At 39.0% G+C, this 21,852-nt stretch overlaps 1 protein-coding gene across 1 annotated transcript in view; it reads right to left on the minus strand.

Moving 5' to 3' along the window:
• Positions 1-10,740: 10,740 nt before the first annotated feature.
• Positions 10,741-21,852, minus strand: part of LOC111235020 (delta-type opioid receptor-like) — a 90,921-nt gene continuing 79,809 nt past the window's right edge. The window contains exon 5 of the mRNA XM_022763304.1: positions 10,741-11,288. Coding sequence (XP_022619025.1) covers positions 10,741-11,288 — 548 coding nt within the window. The remainder of the gene's footprint in view (positions 11,289-21,852) is intronic.

A 21,852-nucleotide genomic window follows, 5' to 3' on the forward strand; every position in this document is an offset into this window, starting at 1 on the left:
TCCTCCTGAACATCGTCTGATCAGCAGCTACTGGAGGAGCTTGTGTGAGGTTATTGGTGCCAGAAAAGGTTCAACCAGTTATTAAAGTTCCTCTCCAGACATGTTTTAAACAATGAAAAAAATATTCTCGCTATTATTAATATTTTGTTTAACATGATTTTACTACATGAAAAAAAGAAAAAAAAGAAATCAAGAATTGGGGCTGGAAGCACATCTACTCTAATTTTCCTTATTGAGAAATCTGGATCAGGCCCCACAGGAGAGACTCAGTCACATGTTTGAGCCTCAGTCAAACCCAGATTCAGGAGTTTTTGAGGAGTGTATTGTGACCAAAAACGGCGACTATCAGAACAGTTAGCGTAGTTATTTGTTTATTAGCTTGTAACTGGCAGTGGCTGATGCAGTGTTAGTGGATGTGCTAATGTAAACTCTGTCTCTCTCTACTGACAAGGTTTTGGAGTCTTTTTGCCCCGCCCCCCGGCCCCACAAGCTGACAGGATTGGCTCCTTAGGTTATATGACGTATGAAACCCTGGCTGTCTGAACCTGTTTTTACGAGACCGTCATTGGTTCACTGCAGTTCCAAGGTGGAAATATGCATAGCACTGACTGCTTATTTTGCTCATGATACAGTATGTCTTGTATTTTCTAAAAAAAAAAACAAAACACTATATGAACATGTTAACAAGGTTAAACACAAACACAATTGTTTGTGAACTATTGGCTTAAGCATATTGTGTCTAGAAATATCAGATTCGTGATCAATTAAATTACATAATTCCAAGAGTTCACATATTTTTTGCCACTGTATATGGTCTTTCTATTTTAGTTACAATATTCATGAAGTATATGCTCAAAGCAGGCACTCTGGATAAAAGCATCCACTAAATGCACAGGTACAGATGGATGAAAAGGAAAGTGAAAGGTAAAAGAGGGCTAGAGAGAGAGCAGAAGTGCATATAAAGGGTTTGTTATATGATAAATGGTTAAAAAAAAAAAGGGGGAGAAGAAGCAGGTAAAACGATCAGACAAAAATAGAAGGGGGAAAGGTCTGTGAGAGATGTTAGTGAGAGTTTTGAGGGCAGATATGCAAAAGTTCAGATGACAGGTAGAGAGAGGTTAAGGAAGGACAGAGCTGAGTTGTTATATAATGAAAGGGGAGAAGATGGATGGGTGAGGAAGATAAAACGAGGGAGACAGATGAATAGACACAAGGACTTTTCCTTGTAAAGTGAAGACAAGACCTCAAAGTCTTTGTCCTCACAGAACCCTCACAGACAGTGTGTTTGTGTTGATCTGTCATCCAAGATAATGTAAATGAATACAGCTGAGGACAGAAAGAGACAAAGGACAGAAGAGGAAAAGAGGAAGAGATAAGTTTTGAAAAGTAGTTGCTATAAATAGGACTATTTGTATCTAAAGCCTGATTTACTATAGCTTATTCCTTGTGCCAGAGAGCTCTATTAAAAATACATCAATGAGCCTCGCTGTCACACGGGGTAACTTGATCCTGAACATGTCCACTGTAGTTTATTTTGAGTTAATCCCATATACACCATCCTTCTGTTGTAAATATTCACTATAGAGCATTGAATCCACAGCTGAAAATAGCCCCCAACAAATGCATTAGTTATAGTTTGGGTTACATTTTCTAAAAAATACAAATTACTGAGCCTTCCTTAAAACTGAAAATATATATCTGTGACCTGTTTTCAAAGATTTTCATCTTCAGTAGAGACCAGAGGGCTGGAGGCTGAGAGCTGCAGACAAGCTGGGGGAAATTAGAAAGTATTGAGAGACGATCTAACACAGTCTTAGTTTTGGTCTTTTCATGTGATTTGTTGACTGTACCAAATATATACTGTAAAATATTACCAGCTATATCTTTTAATTTATTAACATAGTGGACTGTGAATTACTATTCACTAAATTTGAACTGTTTGGTTAACTGATACAATGAGACATCTTAGGACCTTACCAGTAGTGAGGCTACAAAACAAAACGGTTGTCTTGATGGTAGTGCTAGAGGAAGGGTCGTAGGGTCATCAAGGTCAAAAGGGTTCATCATCTGAGAAGCATGAATGTACCAATTCAGTCTCAAGGTTGTACACTAATTAGTTTAAGAGATCATTTGTGATGATATGAGAGAAAGGGTAGGGTCATGTATTAGAATGAAAAGGATTTGTCCTCTGGGGAGCATGAGTGTCCACTTTTGCAGCAATCTGCTGCATAGATATTTCTGGAGTAAAAATTTGAATTTTGTCGTAATGGCAGAGGAAAGACCAGGGGGATCAGTGGGATTAAACGGAATAATCCTCTGGCATCATTGTCATCTGGGAACCACGAATAACCGTTGAGATTTCTTGCTTTGGACCAAAGTGTTTCATGGATCAACAAGGAAACCCGCTGAAAATACCAATTTCAAACTCCACCACTTCTGAGTCAGAAACAATCTACAGGAGACACTCTGAGCTCTATCTACAGTATCCACTATGGTGCACATACAGGACAGATGCAAAAGTAGAAAACAGCTGACCTTCAAGGCTGATAGGGTGACGTGGGGAAATTGCTTTAACCTTTCTCCTTTCACAACTACTTCAGAAGCGATGAGGCAGGAACTCCGAAAAACTATTTGAAAAGGTCAAATGGTTCTTTATGAAAAACTCTCAGTTGATTGTTATTCACACTATGTCCTCTGGGGGAAACATGCATTTTGTTCTACCTACATATAATAAAGAATTCCCAGGAGTGGTGTACTGTTGTCTCTGAAGGTGGGTATGCTGCCGTTTGTAACTTGTAATGGATTATTTTTATGTTGCAGTATCAACACACACTCCCACAATGTTGTTGTTAACTAATGTTATGTCTCATCATCTACTTCTTGAGATATTTTCCCTGTTGCTCATAACTGCCGTCACTGTCTCTGTTGTAAGACTGTTTTTTTTCTTGTGTAATAATGTGTCTCGGTGTGTTCGTATTAGTAGTTGTGTGTGCCAGATTAACTTGCTGCTATTTCAATCGTATTCAACTCACACTCCATGAAGACAGTGCTTCTCTCCAGGCTTGGTGTGATTTTATGAGGTTATTTATATTACCTGGGAGGAAGCAATGGCTTAAGGGCAAAAGACAGAGACCAAAGTCTCCTTTGCTCAGTAAACACCACGGATTAAATGGAAGACTCTAACGTTGCAGTATTGTGCTGCAGGATTTGCACTGATACCTGCGGTTATATTTAAGTAGTTATACACTAAATCTGGTTCCCCAGAGTGCAAGAAGCACCATTATACTTCTGATTCTCAGAAACACCTACAGGTTGATGCCGGTGGGGATCCGTTACCTTTCAAAAATATAGATAAACAACTGTACAGCTGTATGCAGCACTGCAGACACTGCTGCAACTTTGTACTGTCTCCAAAATTGATATTGTTAGAAAATTTGAATGTTTATATACACAAAATTCAGATTTCAATAGCCAAATATTAATTGAGCTCTGCATTAATCCATTTTTAATGTAGGATCAACATTATTTCAAAATACCAAAAAGTTGTTATAGCTGAATGTTGCCATCAGTGTGTGCAGTGTGGGAGGCAGTGTCAGCTGCAAACTACTGATATTAAGTCAAAACATACTGACAGTTACTGTTTAAAGACAACCACTCATTTAAAAAGGGGTTGGTTTTGCTTTTTGTAACTAAGATTGATGTCTGATGTGTCTCTGTGACAGTTAACTGTAACTATACACAGGTTTGATTGATTTAGATTTCCCACATGGTCTTCAGTGGTGGGTGCTTAGGAAAAGCCTCCTCCTCCTCCTCCTTCAGTTCGCTGTTCATCCTTTGTATGTCAGTCCACTTTGATGCATGTCTGAAAGCTCACTGTCAAAACAACACGGAATTGCTGAAAAAGACGACGACACCTGTTTCCTACAAGGAACGCTCAAAATGAAAATCCATACAGTTCACTCAATGGAATATCTAAATAATATAAAGGTATTAAAGACTAAATAAAATGAATGGACATTTGTGGCCTTGTGGTTAAAAACAAAAATCCTCCACTACACCTGCATAGTAGGAAAATAGTTATATCTCCACAAATGAAGGAATAAACCAGTAACTATTTTTGCCCAACGTTCAGTAATAGGCCTGCAGGGCCTCTGCAATGGCACCCGCATTGAGAACAGTTGACACCTGGGTAAAGAAAGGAGGGTTTGTCTTGGAAAAGCCAAGACCATAGGCCTTTTTCACAGAGGACAATTTGTTACAGTAAAAAAAAGCACATGTGCAAACAAAAAAAATTATGGTGGGTAAATTCCATTTAGCTGTAATTTGTTTCACCTGGGTTTTTCCTACTATGCCAAGTAAAGATAGATTTCTGCCATCTAAAATATATTTTTCAACAAAAAGGACTTTATTTAAAGGTAAATAATCAATACAAAATACCACATGAGCTAACTAGCTAACTAGAGGAATATCTGAGCATTTTTTAATGTCATACTTTGGTCACAGTTTTTATAGAAAATTTGGGTTTGAACCCTGAAACCTGTTTTGTTACTTGCACCAAACCACGAGCTAACAGATCCCATTCAGAATACACATGACAAACAATAAAAGCAATCAAACAATGAGTCCGACATGGCCATCATTTTATTTATTCATTTCATACGCGGAGAAAAATATACAATTTAAAATTCAAGCGTTAGCAAAAAGTCTCTATGCATTGACAACAAGCCAGCTAGCATGGTAGTTCAGTCTGCTGTCTGCAGAACAGGAACTTGTAAGTTTATGTAGCTACAGCCGGAGTCATGTGATATAAACAGCTCTGTCACCTGACCCTATTTACAACCAATATTCAAATCCCACTAGAAGTAGCAAATTGTGACTATAGATAGCATCAGGTCATATTTAAACAGAAACAATTACATAACATTTCAGGCATCTAGCTGATTTTCTGACCCAGCCCAAACCAACAAAATTAGATAAGAAAAGTAGAAACTACTTCAAGTTTTGTGATCACAGCCGACAGATTTGTGGTTCAAAAAAAAGGTAAGACAAGGTTTGAGTTGCCGTGACAGCAACAACTCTTTTAGAAAAACTTCTAATTTCCGAGCCTTAAGAACTGTTTCATTTCATGACTCAGGCAGTGAGCAAAATGCAGTCCACAAGTAATACATTGATACATACCGGACAGTCTCCCGCACAGCAAAAAAACACTAATGCGACACTGTTTTTTCTCTTTTGATAGCAATATTAGTAATAACAACAACATCAACACCGTATGCTTTTTTTTTCTTCTTCCAAGATTTGGATCTTCAACAGGTTTTTCATTTGACATTCATGTGGTCTGTAAAATGTAAACGAATGAAAGGAGTCTCCCTGCGTTTGAAAGCATGGAGGTAACAATACTTACCGTTACGGTTGGCGAGAAATAGTTTTCATTTATACACCAAGAATAACAAGAGAAAGAGGTCAGACATTAAATGATGATCAGAACCATGATTTATACTTTTACATAAGTGTAATATCCAAACAGAATGTCTATACAGAGCTAATTGAGAGTATAATTATGCTCACTCTGCATTGTTAAACAGAAGGACTTCGCCCTCCTGGAGTCCTCCTCTATGTAGTTTTGTGCTATAAAAAAAAACACCAAACAGTAATACAAAATATAGTCACGTCTTCAGTTTTAACAGTGACAGTTAAGCACAAAGAGCCTCACAGCTGCGTTATAGCACGTCTTCATAAAGATGAATCATGTCGGAGCCAATTTCCTTGATGCTCCGGCCATTTTTCCTACTCAATGTCTGCTAGGTTGTACGAAAGGCGACAAGTATTCATAAAGCTATCTCAGAACAGAACAGACATCACTGACAGGATACCTAAAATGTACAGCTCCAATCAGACTCATTAACAACATTAATGATCGTGTTATTCAAATATTTTCATATTATTTTTATTATGATATACTTTTTTTTAACCCATTAAGACCATTGCAACATACATGCATAGTGTAAAAAAATGCATTGTGATTTGCTGAAATTCATGTCCGTAAGGTGAAATACATTATGGGAAATATTTTTTCTTTTTTTTTTTACTCTGATTTTATCCCAAAAAAAGGGATTATTGTATAGCATTGTTTTCACCCGAATCTTCATCAGCATTTATAAAGAAATCAATAAACGTTTAAAAAATTGAACTGAACTGAGAATTTTGACAAATGTGCCCAGTTTTCCAGCCACATCCAAATGCCAAGGCAAAGCCAACAATTTACAATAAATGTCAAAGGCTTAAGGTCTCAAATTATTTTTATTTCATGTTTTTAGCTGCTTACTAATAAAGGTTTTAGTTCACGTGAAGTTTTTCAGAAAACCTGCATGTTTTAAGGGATTATTTTCAAAGAGTGCTGAGGTTTCAGAACGTTTCTTTTAGAGGGCATCTTAGGTCTTAATGGGTTAATATCCAATAGCCTTCCAGAATTTCACTCCCTGCTCACTGTTCATGAGTTGCCAGTGAATTCAGTTTTGAGTTTGAGCAGTGAGCTGAAAGAAAGCTGAAACGCTGAGCAATCATGTGCAGTGAATCTAAATATTATGGAAATAAAGCACAGTGTAGAGGTGAAGCCGAGTCCATTATTTTCTATATTAAAACATCTTAAAGTGTATTATTGTGCTTATGGCATGACAACCTAAAAGGAGCTAGTGTATGGTTTTCTTACTCTATGGCTTAATTTAGTTTTATTCAGAAACTGAATCAGGTGAATATTTGAGGTGGAATTTAACAACCAAAACCAGTGAATGTCTGGTGTGTTAAAACAGGTCATATTGAAGGAAAGAAGCAAAGAGCTCCCAAATGTACAACTTTCAGTAAGTGATAATGTACTCTGAGCACACTGCAGAGAGCTATTAGGTTATACAACAACCAGTTATCACAGGCATAAGGAGAAGCTGTGTAAAACTCCTCATGTAATGTGTATCTGTCTATGTCGTCAGTTTAATTTCCACTTCTCTAAAATGTGATAATGAGTTAATTACACTGGATTCACCTCTGACATTTTAGCAAATGTTACACATTAATAAAGTGGTTCAACCTTATTTTAAGGCTAAAGAAAGCTATTTTAAGAAATACAAAGTGAAAATGTAATTATTCTCCCGCCTGACAAGTTCTCTTCTCAGAGGCTTTATGAATACAGTCCTGGACTATAGTATAAACTAACAGCAAAGCACCAGTAAAAACTAGAACACGTTTTATCCAGCCAGAGAGCGAGCTTCAGTAACAGACTTCACTTGATATTTAAGGCAATGTAAGTTCATAGAATTTTTCCTCTCAAAAAATAAACAAAACAATATAAGGAAAATGAAAAAAAAAATCAAAAAATTATGAAACATGCTGCAAAGAGTAGCAGCAGCAAAGACATTGGTTTCCACAGACAGAAAAATAACAACAATGTAAAAGCAACACAGCAAACCATGACCATTTGTGACAACAAATGGAATCTACTTTTATCCTGAAAATGAATCTGTTACAGAAAAGAAATGGGTGAAAAAAAAACTATTTCTGTATTGAAAATAAGGATAACCAAGTGAAACACTAAAGTAACAACAAGAGACACGATTATAAAATTAAAGGGGATACCAACCCTAAAACAGAATCCACATGTTCATTCTTACGGCCTGGACAGTTTAACCATCAACTGAAAACCATCTGAAAAGTGGAAATATTGAAAGTGTAAAATTGTGAAACTGCATAAATGTGAACTAAAATTATTATGAGTAAAAAAACAAAAAAAACAAAAAAAAACCTCAAGTCACACAAAAAAAGCATGAATCAGAAGATGCACCAACATTTCCCGTGAACTGAGTGACTGACTCCTTTTATTATAAATAAAAATCATTAAATTCTATTATTCTACCTGCTTGTAGGACTATCTCTTTCCATATTTTTATTTATATTTAAAAGTAAAAATGTGAGATTCTTCTGTTGTTTGAAATGAGCATTGCCACAAAAAGTGTAAATAGTTGTTCTAATATTATACTTTTTGCAAACATATAGGAAATACTTGTTACAATTTTTGATCATCATAGTATCACCCAAAAAAAAGCTCAAACAATTAGTACTTGAACTAACTAAAACTTAATTCAAATTGTTACAGTTCGATTTGCGTAAGTATAGCAGACAAATTTCCAGTCAAGAACAGAAATAAATTATATTCTGCATTTTGCATGAAATGATTTCTTCATATTTTTGATACTTTGTTCTATTTTTGTCAGTTGAAGAGTCGAGTAAGTGTTCTAAAAGTTCACATCGACATCGTGCATCTAGTCCAAGTCTGTCAGTATAATTTCCAAAACTGTCCAGGACCATGAGAATAGACGTGACTTCTGTTTCAGGGCTGATTTCCACTTTAAGACACTAAGAAGAGAGAGAGCCCCTTTGTCCCTTGGAGTGGGGTCAGAGCACTGTGACCCCTTCCTCCTGCTTTGCCACTGTGGTGCTGGGAGTCAAAATTACTCCATTGTTAACACTGTTAACACCCTACCCCAAACCCCTGCCCAGTGCAAATGTCTCCACCTCCAAATATCTCAAATTAATCAGTTTCACCATGGATTCCTAAAAACCCACCGAAAGCTAAACACCTGGGAAAAAAACCAGCACATCCAGATGTGTCATTTTTGTCCAGAATGCTTAATTAGGGTGGTTGGTATCATTAGAAACTGAACCATAAGCTGCAAGCAAGCATCTTATCATATTAGACATTTCCATGTGAAACAGATCCTTTTAAACTGCCACTTAATACCTATATCTAAAAGTCATCTTATGCATTGTTTTTCATGATCATTGCAATGTTACCATCACAACAGACAGAGCATTAGTTGCCAATTGAGTCCCTGGTTGATCATCTTTTAGAGGGTCACTTCATTTTAGAAAACACCAGACAAAGCAGATTGTGTGACACTGCTATCATGTTTTGGTAATGTGTATTTACTATTATTAATTTTTAAACATATGTTGTCATGTATTGTTCAGTGGTACAGTCACAGATGTGTTGTACACTAAAAACAGTCTGGCAAACATATCCCAAAAAATGGGGATTATTTTTTAATCTTTAATCCAATTAAGAAGACCACTAATCACTTTACTGTTATCTGACAATTTATGCGTTAGTATAATGGGTATAATGTATGTAGAAATTAAGGCATCCTATGTTCCCTAAGTGCTCGATGCAAATCTTTGAAACAGCTTTTATGATGCATTGGTTTTGCCCAGGCCACTTTAAAGATTTGTTTATGGAGAACTTTTGAAGCCCTAGCTGGAAATGTCATACGAGTAGATCTACCTTTGGATACTAATTTACACTTCACATACATTTGTTGAGTGTTTGTGTTTCTTTCAGGTTACAATCTCACACCCCCCACCCATCCCACACACATAGACTCTAAATTTCCAACACCCACAGGTGATCATAGAAAGTTTTCAAAAATCACAAAACCTCTAAGAAACGCGATTTAGGACAAGGTTTCTTAGGCTTATTTTGCTTAATTGAGGACACATTGAGAAATGTTGCTCCTACGAGAAATAACATTCATGTGACCGATTCCGGGTCCATAGACATAGTTTAAAAAAAACTGTTCAAGAGTAGCTCGTTGCACATTATTCTTTTTCTTTATGCCGGCTATTGTTTGCAGATATTACATCCAACTTTCTATCTACAGTCTCAAATATCACATTACATTTTTATGTGCCCAGTTTAGTCCTGACAAGGGCTCAGCAGCATATTACCATTATGAAGATCCATTTGGAAAGGACCCATCACAATAAAGAACTCACACTGGGATCACTATGGACCACAGGGCTTTTTGTCCACTGCCTCCCACCAGTGATGATAGAAAGTCCCTCAGAATGAAACATCGACTGATAAAGATACAATAAACGGTAGTGAAAGTATTTCACACTTTCGGAAAGCTTTTGTCTTCCTTGGCAAGTCATCAGTCTGTGGTCCATACCACCAGATCCATGCTTCCGATGTTTATAGTCTTTCTACAAGCACCAAAGTAGCGCGTAGTGGTTTCAGAGATTTGGTATCAGCAATTCCTTCAATTAATCTCTTGCTGTTTATAAGTTCTCTCTAAATGTCTGGCTCCAACACCTGCCTTCTCATACCTAAGTACAGAGTCAGGCATTTTTCTAACAGCTACAGCAACTGGGTAACGGCCTCAGTTGGCAGATCTAGTTTCTGTTCACGAGGATGTTGTTTGTTGGACCTGTAATAAATGTCAAATAACGCTTTCACCTCTTTTGTTTTTACATCCACCTCAAGACTGCTGGATCCTTAAGCAAGTCTTGGTGTTTCCCTAAAGTCTGTAAAACCTCTTAGCGCCTCAGTGGAGTTAGGGACATAGTTGTTCCAGGATCCAGAATGGATTGAGCTACTTGCATATCTGGCACCCAGATGTCCACCACCCTTCCCACCCAAGCTTTCAATATATCGCATTTCCCTCCACCCATAAAAGCACCTTATGGGTCCTATGTTTGCCACCCCCATCCTTATTCCTAAATTCGTTTTCTTTCAATCCCGTCCTCCTCATCTCCCTCCCCCCCGCCCCAGGCCAGCCTTCTAGTTGGGGGGCGGGAGGGCTCGTGCCGCTAGAGAGCTGTAATCTGAGTTAATTCTGTGTTGGAGTTCCCTGTCCCCTGAGTCTCTCTCCTCTGTGGGGGGTCAACCCCCACCAAGGGGAGCTCCACGCCTAGTCATGCTGGATTAGGTGTCCCTCCCCCAGGCCCCCCGCCATCTCCAGCCTTGCAGCTGTAGGCCGCCGCTACCTCCCTGGCAATGCTCCTCATCCTGCCTGACTGCTGGGTGTCGAGGCGGAACGGCGATGGGTGGCAGAACTCGCGGAAGCAGCGCTTGAAGTTCTCGTCCAGGAAGGCGTAGAGCACAGGGTTCAAGCTGCTGTTGACATAGCCCAGCGCGATGCAGAAGTGCATCAGGACCAATGTGAACAAGCTGCTCAGGTTGAAGCCCAGCGACTGAGCCAGGACCATGATCTGGATGGGCGTCCAACAGACAACGAATGCTGCCACTACCACCAGGACCATCCTGGTGATACGCCGCAGATTGCGGTCTTTTTCCTTGGAGCCGGACAGGATGCGAACGCTGCGCAGGCGCTTGACCATCAAGCTGTAGCAGATGCTGATTATAGCCACAGGGATGAGGAAGGAGAAGAGGAAGACGCAGGTGCCGAATACAGGATCCCAGTGACTCCTTGGTTCGGGTAAAACCACAATGCACTCGACACCTAGATTTATCCGAAAAAATGAAGAGAAGAAGAAAATAAAAATAAGTTAATTATGCAGCTTGAAAAATATTGAAAATGGGGACTGGGCAAGTGGTTAGAGCAAAGCCCAGTACAGCAACACAGTAGATCCAGGATGTATTAGCCTATGTTAAATACTGGAAGCAGGGCGAAATTGCTGATCTTACAGTTTCATGAGCAACCACCATTGGGAGCAATGACTGCAGCATCTTAAAGGTCCTGTCCTCATGGGGTCCAAGTTTGAGCTCTGTTGTATCTATATACTGAGCAAAGCCCTGGTGACTCCTTTGATGCTATAAAAAGCCAACATCACAGCTTCAAGCAGTTCTATTTCTTCACTACTGTCAAACCCTTGTTATGCTAGGCTAAACAAGTCTAAATGCACAGAGACTGAATGTGAAGTGCATTTCCAAAAATAAATCTTTATTATTTACACATTATGCAATTAAACTGGGATAAAACCGACTTTGTATGGTACAGGAAGAATGTGGGTGATATCTGAATACTAATGTATTCATTAAAAATGCTAATTACTAATGCAGATTAGGCAGTTATACTAATAATAGAAGACGGGAACAGAAAATTAAGGAGAGAAAAAAATGTCTGCATCTATAGTTGGAACATGACCACAAAGGTATCAAGGAGACAAAGTATGAAAGGATAAATGAACGATGACAGGGGCATCAGTTTTCACAGGGAGACCGGTTTAATCAGTTTAATCATAATACAGTCAGCAGCTAAAGAAGGATTGGGTGGGAGAAAGAAGACAGGAAGATAAATGTGTCTGGACCTATAAAGAGATAAGTAGTGACAGGTGAAATAAAAGAGAATAAATGATGAGGAAGCAGGTGGGCTGGTGAAATTTTACATTTGAATAAGAAAATGTAGCAAAACTTGTGCAGGGGACCTACATTTATACAAACATCATAATAACTTAAATTTAACACCTTCAAATTCAAAGTAAGTAATACACACGGGAGGAGAGAGACAATTGAGGGGAAAATGCATCTGCCCGACCACAATGAGTGATGACAGGAGAATACATATTTGTACATAAACACAGCTGCATTTTGAGCCTAAATTACAACAGAGAACAGAGTCCCGGTCCTCCTGATAAGACCTTGTTTGCCCAAATGAAAGTCAGGTGTTGGGTTTGGACACTGGAGAAAAAAATCCTCTTACCATGCAGAAAACAGTGAATCACAAACTGAAGTGAAAATGCAAAACTGACTACACAGCAGTGAACGACTGATCCTCTTCACCTCCAGCAGATCCAAGAGGTGCAGTGTTTACTGATTAGCTGCTAAGATTTCTGGGAAATGATGACTCTACAACATAAGATACACTTATCCTGAGTCCCATTGAAGACAACTTTGATTTATTCAAAGACGTTCAAACTACATCAGACTAAGTGAAAAATAAGAATAAATACTTGGTTACAACATGCTGATGTAAAGCAGGTGAAATATTTACCATGGTTGCCATCTTAGTTTAGCATATAAACATGCTAAAATTTGCAAATTAGCCCTAAGCAGAAAGTGCAGCTGAGGCTGATGGGAATGTCTTTGGTACTGCAGGTATTTGGTGACCGACACTGCCATCTCTAGAGTCACGCTCAAGATTATAGTCAGGGTTATGATCAAAATTTCTAGTTCTCCTTTGCAACAGTCAAATCTGCTGAATGCATTGCATTGAAATACATGTTTTTTCTATGTCACATTTTAATGAACATTAAGGGTTACTCTGTGGTATGGCTTGAGAAAAGTCAATAAAACTTAAGCATGCAGCTCTTTTACTGTAGCACCTCCTGAAAACCTGACATTTAGAACTAAAGAGGTATCTAGTACTGAACTGCTGACAGCAGCAGTTTAATACTTTCTTGCTTAGTCAGCCTGGTGAAACGACAGCACAGTGGTGGGGCACGAATAGGGATGAAAAAGAAGACGAGGAAACCTCCTGTACGTACACATTTTTTGACATTGCATTTGTCAAAGGTCCAAACAGTGACTTATTACATTTTAGAGATGATGTAGTTCTGGGATTTCTGCCATTAGATTTGCCATTAGAGTTCATGATTTAACCGTAACTCTGGAGTGAGCACAGATTAAACATTTAGATTTTTTTGAGGATCAAATTTTAATGGCAGAAATAAAGCTTTAAAGTGTAGCAGGAAGCTGGAGAACACTTCAGCCATGTCAGTGGTTTCTACTTACTCTGATTATAGTGGTTAATCATCATTAACCAAAAGTGTTTTTAAGGAATTAGTTAACATTTTCAATCCCTGCGGAGCACCACTTCAAATAAATTGTTCCATGTTTAGTCCCTGTATTTAAAGAAGAGGCACTTGAACAAGAGCCACAGATACATTATTTTATCTTTGACAATTTATCCATATTTTTGAAATATTAAGTGATAAATAAAACAACATAATGCAATGTTTTTGTTTTGAATTGAATCCTGTGTTTAAAAACTGTGTTTGCACCAATGGTGAGATAAGTTAGCGCGTGCACACACACACACACACACAGCAAAATAAAATACACAACAGTCACAATAAAACCAGATCACACAAATAGGACTAGGAACTGTTGAAGAAAAAGTTGATCTATTATTCCATTTGGTGGAAGCTTTTATCAGATGCATCTCACAGAGCCACGAGTGCGCACAATTTACAGTGTGTGGGCGTCCCCAGTAAAAATGGAAGCCGTAGCCCCGGCTCCATTACTGCCACACTCCAACCATTGATCAAAAAACACAGTAAAAGTCTGTGTGAAAGGGCAGGAATAGTAATAACCTGCTTGATAGGGTTGTGAAGTTTATGTGTTTTATAAAAATGGCTGTAGATGGCTCTCGGTTCCCTGTGGGAGAAGGTGGTAGAGATGGAGCTGCAGGTCGGTTTTGAACCTGAAGGAAAACAATACCAACAAACATAATAATGGTATTAATCCCTGTGGGGAAATAATCCCTTTTCATGGAGGGTCAGAGGGCAAAGAGAACAGACACCTTCATGTTGTGAGAGGTGGGAATCCAAGAATAGCAAAGTTGCTGCTTAATTTACAGCTTCGTTTTCTGGTGTGTAATGAAAATTACAGTCTTACGCTAACACTAACATAACTGTAGAGTATCTTCTCATTCCTGCCTTCATTTCATCGTCTTCACAGTGAGGACCCCGCTCCCTCTATTTTTTCTCAGACGGCACTGACATCTCTGACAACGACCCTCAGGGACACTTCAATTTATTATCTATGATTTCATTTTCATTCTGTTCAGACAGGCTGAGAACTCATCAGTACACTGACACACACACACACACACACAGCGACATTCAGAAACCTCAATAACTGCGGCTTCAGCTTCTAAACAGGTGAACATGAGAGCGTTTGTGGACACGTCAACATGCAGACGCAGAGAAACACGCAGTATGAATGTGTTTCAGATTCTCACTCTGCTTCCGGCTCTGGTCAGATTCAGAAGAGTATCGTTTCAATGTCCTATCCCCGGCAAACGTTCCATTTCAGTGGGATTAATGTCACACACAGGAAGTAAACATGTCATCTCATGAATGTTGGGCTTTGTGACACTTCACCAAAGGCACATGGTGAAGGGAAAGTTTCATAATAGCTCAATTCTCCAGCAAAAAAACTTTATTGTGAGAGCACTGCATTTCAGCGAGTGGCCTTCATCAAGGTCACCACAACATATTACACAAGACACATCTCAGTGGAGGCGGAGGTGAGGGGCTCAGGTTAACGTGAAGACATATAAGCATATAAGACACATGTAAGACAATATGCAACAATATCCACTTCCTGCTAACACACTCTGTGAGAAATCTATGTGATACCGTGGGACATTCAAATATCACCAGGAAATGATATTAGCCTATGCTTTTCTACACGTCTACACACACCTAGGCGCACACACTCCCTGCGAGTTTTATTCTGACAGGAATTGATAAACAGCAACACTTGATTCAATTCTCTGGAGAGATGCTGTCTCCTCATAAATGCCAGTTTTCGTAGTTGACCCAGACTGCCAGCTGCATTAATGCACACACATTCCCGCGCATAAAACACACACACAAACATGTAAATTCATGAAAACGTGTTGATGTGTGCACTGAATACATGCACTTGCCAGTATTTTGACATGAATACCTCTGCTTTCGTGTCTCTGAAGAGCCGAAATCTCGGAGACGGGATGTGTTGCTGCTCCATTAAAGCATTTTTCTGCAGCTCAAAGCAACTGAAGGTCAAGCTGCAATCACTCGATAGCTGTTAGCAACTGTCACTCGATGACTGTTTCTAAGTATATCAGCTTTTAAAATGCCAGTGGAATATATATATATATTTTTTTATTTCCCTCTGTTTCCATACAAACCAGTATTGTCATATTTCTAAATCATCCAGTGAAAGAGTATTCACAATTAGCCCAAATGAACCTTCATTAATTCAACGCTTAATGTCAAAGAAGTTCACATCATGTTGGAACAGGAAAATTGCGATAATGTTCTACAACAAAGAAAGTTTAACTCATACTTCCACTTACGTTAAAGCACTCTGTGTTTATTTTTCCATGTCTTTCTTTCTTTGTCTCTCCACATTATATCTCCCATACTTTCTGTCTTTCTTTCATATATATATATATACGTAACAAGGAATCTGTGTCTTATCTTGGTTTCCATTTCACAGTTGATGACTCTCCACCTCTACTCATTTATCACTTGTTTCCCCTCTATTGCGTTTTGCCTACCTCTTTCTTTTTCTCTTCCTGTCTATATTTTTCTCTCGCTTCCACTGTTTTTCTCATTTTGTTTCAATTCCTTGATCATGCTCTCTCTTACTTTCCTCACCTCTGGTTCAGAGCTATTATTTTCTTTTTTTCCCATTTTGATTTAACCTCTTTCTGTGTCTTGTCTTCTGTTTCTCTGTCCTTTCACTTTATTTTATCCTATTTCTTTTCCTTCTTTGCTGTTCTTAGTTTTCTTTGTTCCTGTTCATTCCGCTTTCCACTTTTTGATCTCCCTCCTCCTCTTAGTAATTTTCGCTTGCCTTCTTTGCCTTTATTCTCAGAAGAAAATAATGTGTCCAATCCATTTCTTTTTCTCCAACCGGCTTTTTCTAAAGCTTTGCCATGTAATTTTTATTTCTTGTTTCCTCCTTTCTCATCGCTGCTAATCTCCTCTGCCCCCCCCGCCTCCTTCATTTTAAATCAGAGCAAAACAGCGCTCTCCTCTCTCTTTTTTCCTCCCTCCTTTTCACCTTTCCTCACTTTCTCACTCATCATTTTATACTTTTCTTTCTTCCCCTCCCCGTACATCTTCCATTTTCTCTCTGAGCACAATTGCTGTGGTCGTACAGAAATTGGATCCCGCTGGCCTCCCACCTGAGCACATGAAAGCTTGTCACCTCCTTTAAACAGCCGCCTCCGTAGCTACTGAGTCCAAACACCCAGATGCCACTTTTGATATTTTACCAACAGGACATTTTTGGGATTAAACAGTTTTAGTAGTTATAATATAAGAAATAGAATAGGATATGAGATACAATTCCACTACCAAAGTCACGTGCAATTACCTTCACCACGGTTCATTAATATCAATTCAATGATATCTTTAATTGCACGGGTTACTGATAAAGCAATGGTACATAAAATTAAATGATGTCACATGTCATTACCTTCCTTTATTAATGATAACAAAGACAAAGCCTTTGAAGTACAAGGTACCTTCAGATTAATTATTGAAAACTTTCCCTACAGGAAAAGCAACAGCAGAATGTAGGAAACAGATGAAACGACACTCTACCGCACCCTTCTCCATTAAACAAGAGTGAACACTCACATGCAGCTTTCTTTCTGTTCCCTATCATTAGCTGTTTCCATGATTCTGCTTAATGCGCAATTTGTAAATAGCGAACTAAGAAGCGAGTAATGGAAACAAATTGAATTTTGAAAAAGTATCTCAAATTCCGCATAAAAAAATTAATGCGATATAAGAGGTGGTTTTTCAGACTATTCCACAAAGCAATATTTCGTAAAAGTGAAATAGGAACCCCTTTTCCAGTCACATGACATGACGTAAGCAGTCACATGACATCCAAAAAATTGCAGACTACTATATAAATCCCTGATTTGTGGCAGTTGCTTGATATAAGGGGTTTGCCTTTGCGTCACTACCTGCACCAGATGCTCTCATTGCCTCCGATTAAATACTGTATGCTATTGCGGTGGATGCAATCGTCCCAACATTTAGCAGATGCTGGAAATCAGTTTACTTGGAATGATTTCTTTATCTTTATTCACGTAACATCACTTGCCTAACATCAAAACGTAAGTATGGGTCATAATAACCTGCTGCACAAACAACCTATGGGCTCATTTTTACAGGTGGACAGGACAGGAGTCTCTTTATTTAGTGTGTTAACATGTTCACATTTGCTAATTAGCATTTATCACTTAGCACGTTTTTCAGGTATTTGACCTGATGGCGGCAGTAGATGAAAAGTCAGGGAAACATCAAATTCATTAGGATTCATCCTCTGGGAATCTAGTAGATGCTGAGATATTTCACAGGATTAATGAAATGTTTGATGTGCTGTTGGAGATAAAGAGGAACATTTTGAGGAATATCAAAGTCATTAATACAAATATTCTGGGGACCTTAGATGTCTGTACCAAACTGTAAGGCAGTCAAACCAATAGTTGCTAAGATATTTTCAGTTCGGACTAAACCAACAGTCATGCAGCTGTGAGACTAAGACGTAAAATACCATGACATTGCTTTGTGCTCTGGGAACTTTTGTTGGACCTTTGTTTTGGGACATCTTTTAAACTGGATTAATGATCAATTAAATAGGAAAAATCGAGTGGAGGAATTGCAGCGTGCTCTGTTATCGGCCACCTTGCTGGACAGAGGAGAAGTTACACATTTTACCAGTCTTAAGTTGCAGTTAAGTGGGAGCTACCCAGTACAATCACAGTCTGCTACTCCACCACTGAGACTCCTCTCAGCAGTATTTTCTGGGCAACATAACATTGTTTCTCTTTTATTATTTATTGCTGTCTGGCTTGTTTTGCCATTCCTTCACCGATTTCCTCAGACAGGTGTTTGAACTTTGTTCCTTTCCTCTTTATTTTTTGTTTTCTCCACTCCCCTCTCTCCTGCTGCTGAAAAGGACTCGTGATATTTAGGTCTAGAGCAATTGTGGTTGAATTAATTATTCAGACAAGATGAAATTAATGTTTGCAGTGGCAAACAATTATTAAAAAACACAGACAGAAAACAGACTGAAATACAAACAAGAGAGAGCCTGTGTGTTAGGTTTTTGCATGAATGTGTGCCTGAGGACAGCTGTTTATATGTGAATATATCTAAATATGAAGTATATCTTGGCTTCCAGCTGTGTCCACATCAGCTTATTTAGCCTCCTGGCAGTGGCTGAACTGGTTTCATACACCAGCTATATTTGCCTTTGTTTACCTGCTCTTGCAGCTCTAAGTGGATATTCAGCTCAGTAAACTTGTTGCCTTGCACACTGTCCTAACTCGGAGATCATCATCCACGTCCGTATCAGTTAACCACTGAGACACATTTAGACATTTTCATGCTGCCTGGACTTGAATTTGCTCTGCAGCACCGGTCTTTGTGGCTGATGCCTGTCTCTTGTGGACATTAAGAATACATTCTGCCTCAGGGCTTTTTTTTCCCTCTTAAATGAGTAAAATGTGCTGCAGAGGAAAATGAAAATCCCTATCAGCTGTCACATTTTATTCCTCTTCCTCCTGTCAGAGAGCTTGTGTGCAGGAGCTGTTTGGTTTTCGGGGGGTTTGAAAAGGTGGAAAGTCACTACTTTAGGCTTAAACTCAGGTTTCAGAGTCACACTGCTGCTGATTCAAGCCGACAAATGTACTGTGGCAACCACAGACTTATGTAACCTGTTAAAGTGTGTGTGTGAGGAAAGTGACATTAAATGCTAATGTTTTGTCCTGTATATGACATTTCTATGTCTACAGTTCATATCACACACACACACACACACACACACACACACACACACACACACACACACACACACACACGCACACACCGTAGATTCAGGCAAAACAAAAAGGGGGGTGGGGTGGTGGGTGTCGGGTGTCTTATGCGTGACTGTCAGAACGATGGGTGTATATGTGTGTGTGTGTGTGTGTGTGCGTGCGTGTTCGGTCTCAGACATCTCCAAAAGTTGGCACGTGTGTGCAGGTTTACTCCATGAGTGTGTATCCTCCATGCCCCTCGGCACGTGTGCTTTCTCTTTGTGTGCATTTGGAGTTAGTGTGTGTGCATGTGTGTGTGTGTCTCTGTGTGTCTACCCTGAGGCAATACAGCAGTTGTCACCAAAGTTATATCAGGTCAGCAGGGGCGGGGGCACACGACTCTATTACGCACTGTGATCGTCTCTTTTGTTGCCATTTTCTTCCTTAACACTTTATGACTGTTTTTTTGATTTAGTTCATTTCTATTCAGCAGATAAACTGAACAGTGAAGCAAGAGACTATTACTCTGAACAAAGGATCAGAGCAGTGGTGAGGTTCTGCTAGTTGAACTAACCAGGATATAATCACTGTCGTGCACATATGTATGAATATATGATTGGGTGTTACTGCTTGTCTGGTCGCACATACAATAGTAACAATTTACCACAGACAGCTCATGAATGACCCTGTGATTGTGAGGCATGAATGCCAATCAGTGAGGGCAGACCTTATTCAGTGCTGTGTCTGAGCTAACGCTGTGCACCGTGTGCATTACAAACACTGACTCTTAAACGCACTGTGACTTTTCATGTATTTTATTGTTTTTATCGTTTTTATGCATTTATTTATTTTTTTTATTTTTTATTATCTATTCATATGTAAAGCACTTTGAATTGCCTCTGGGAATCAATGTGCTATATAAATAAACCAGCCTTTATGTGGGCTACAGTACTTTCTATACTTATATGATTTTTGTGGTCATTGTGTTATTGAACAGCTCTTTGACCAGTGCGATGCAGAGAGATATTTTTACATTATTCTTGAAGACCGCAGGGGGGCTGGAGACGATCTCGGGTAATGTCGAGGGGCAGGGCACACCCAGTACAGGTCGCTAGTGATCCAAAGGGTTGACACAAATCATGCGTCACGGCTGTGATGAGTGATGAAGAGATTCAGCGTCTCGCCCATTTACAATGTATCATGCGCTCATCCCCCAGCAAAAATAGACAGGGAGACGACCTGTTGATAGTCATATTGACATCATACCAGCATCATTACATAAAACTGACACTACAGTTGTCTGTGTCTAGGCTGAATCTGAATATGTCACAGACATGAAAAATTATCCCTCCTCAACATTTTCCTGCTACATGGAGTATGTTGGTGGTTTAAGTCACAACAAAGTTGGTTTTAACTAAACTGACACAATTCAAAACACGAGTCAGAACTTTGAACATGGTAACATGCGCAGTAAGTACAAGAGATATAGCATGTATTGTATATCATCGGAATTCCTTTTCTTAAGACTTTATATGTGCATTTTGTGGGGGTGCAGCATGAGTTCAAATCTGCACAGAAAAATCTTTCCACATACTTTTACATAACTGCAAAATACCACTGAACATTGTACTGGAAACTAAATACAGAAACACTGTGACCCAGAGGAAAGTGCAATAAAAAGCAGACTGGCAGTCCTGATATAAGGACACAATATTCCTGCCAGTAAAGAATGATAATGCCGGGAAACAAAATAAAACAGGAGGTAAATATAGAAACAGTAGTGATTTATTGCACAGCATTGGTGGAGGTGCTGTATGTGCTCTGCTGAGACAATCCACTGTAAACTAATACTGAAATGGACTGACCTTGGTTTTCTGAAACCTGCAGATGCTCTGATAGCTGCCCTGAGAGTCTGGCAGTAGAAACTATTGGTACTGATCCTTATGTGTACATCTGATCCGATAATCTTCCTCTGGATAAAAATGGTTGAATCTGACACTAAGACACCAACAATCCCATTAAAACTTATAATGAGCGTCGTCATCAAACCAAAGTAATGGCATGTGACACATTACCTCATTATACTGTATGTATCACTGCTTTTACAATAACTAGCTCATAAAAGATACACAATGCCATCACAGATGATGAGGCATGGCAACATTAATTATGCATTGTTGCTATAGTGGCATTGCATTAGCATAACCATTCGCCATGGTAATTACTCGTTCTTCATAAGTTTACATACAGTAGCAAGCAAAGCCAATACACAAGGGAACAAACTCACTCGCTGACATGCGATCTCAAAGCAAAGGCCACAGTGCGAATTTTGCTAAGGTTCCACTTCATTATATAAAGAGAAAAACTCCATTATAATCCCTGCATTTTACATAAATAAATAACAGTGTTTACATGACTGAGCAGTGATTCTCCCTCCCTGGTTGGGTGAGATTGTCCATCAGGGTGCATCTTGTTTGGTGTCTTCCCTCTGCTTATTTCCTCTCCTCCGATAACTCTCGGCTCAATCTCT

Source organism: Seriola dumerili, unplaced genomic scaffold (assembly GCF_002260705.1).
Source record: "Seriola dumerili isolate Sdu_G_001 unplaced genomic scaffold, Sdu_1.0 BDQW01000468.1, whole genome shotgun sequence".
NCBI lineage: Eukaryota > Metazoa > Chordata > Actinopteri > Carangiformes > Carangidae > Seriola > Seriola dumerili.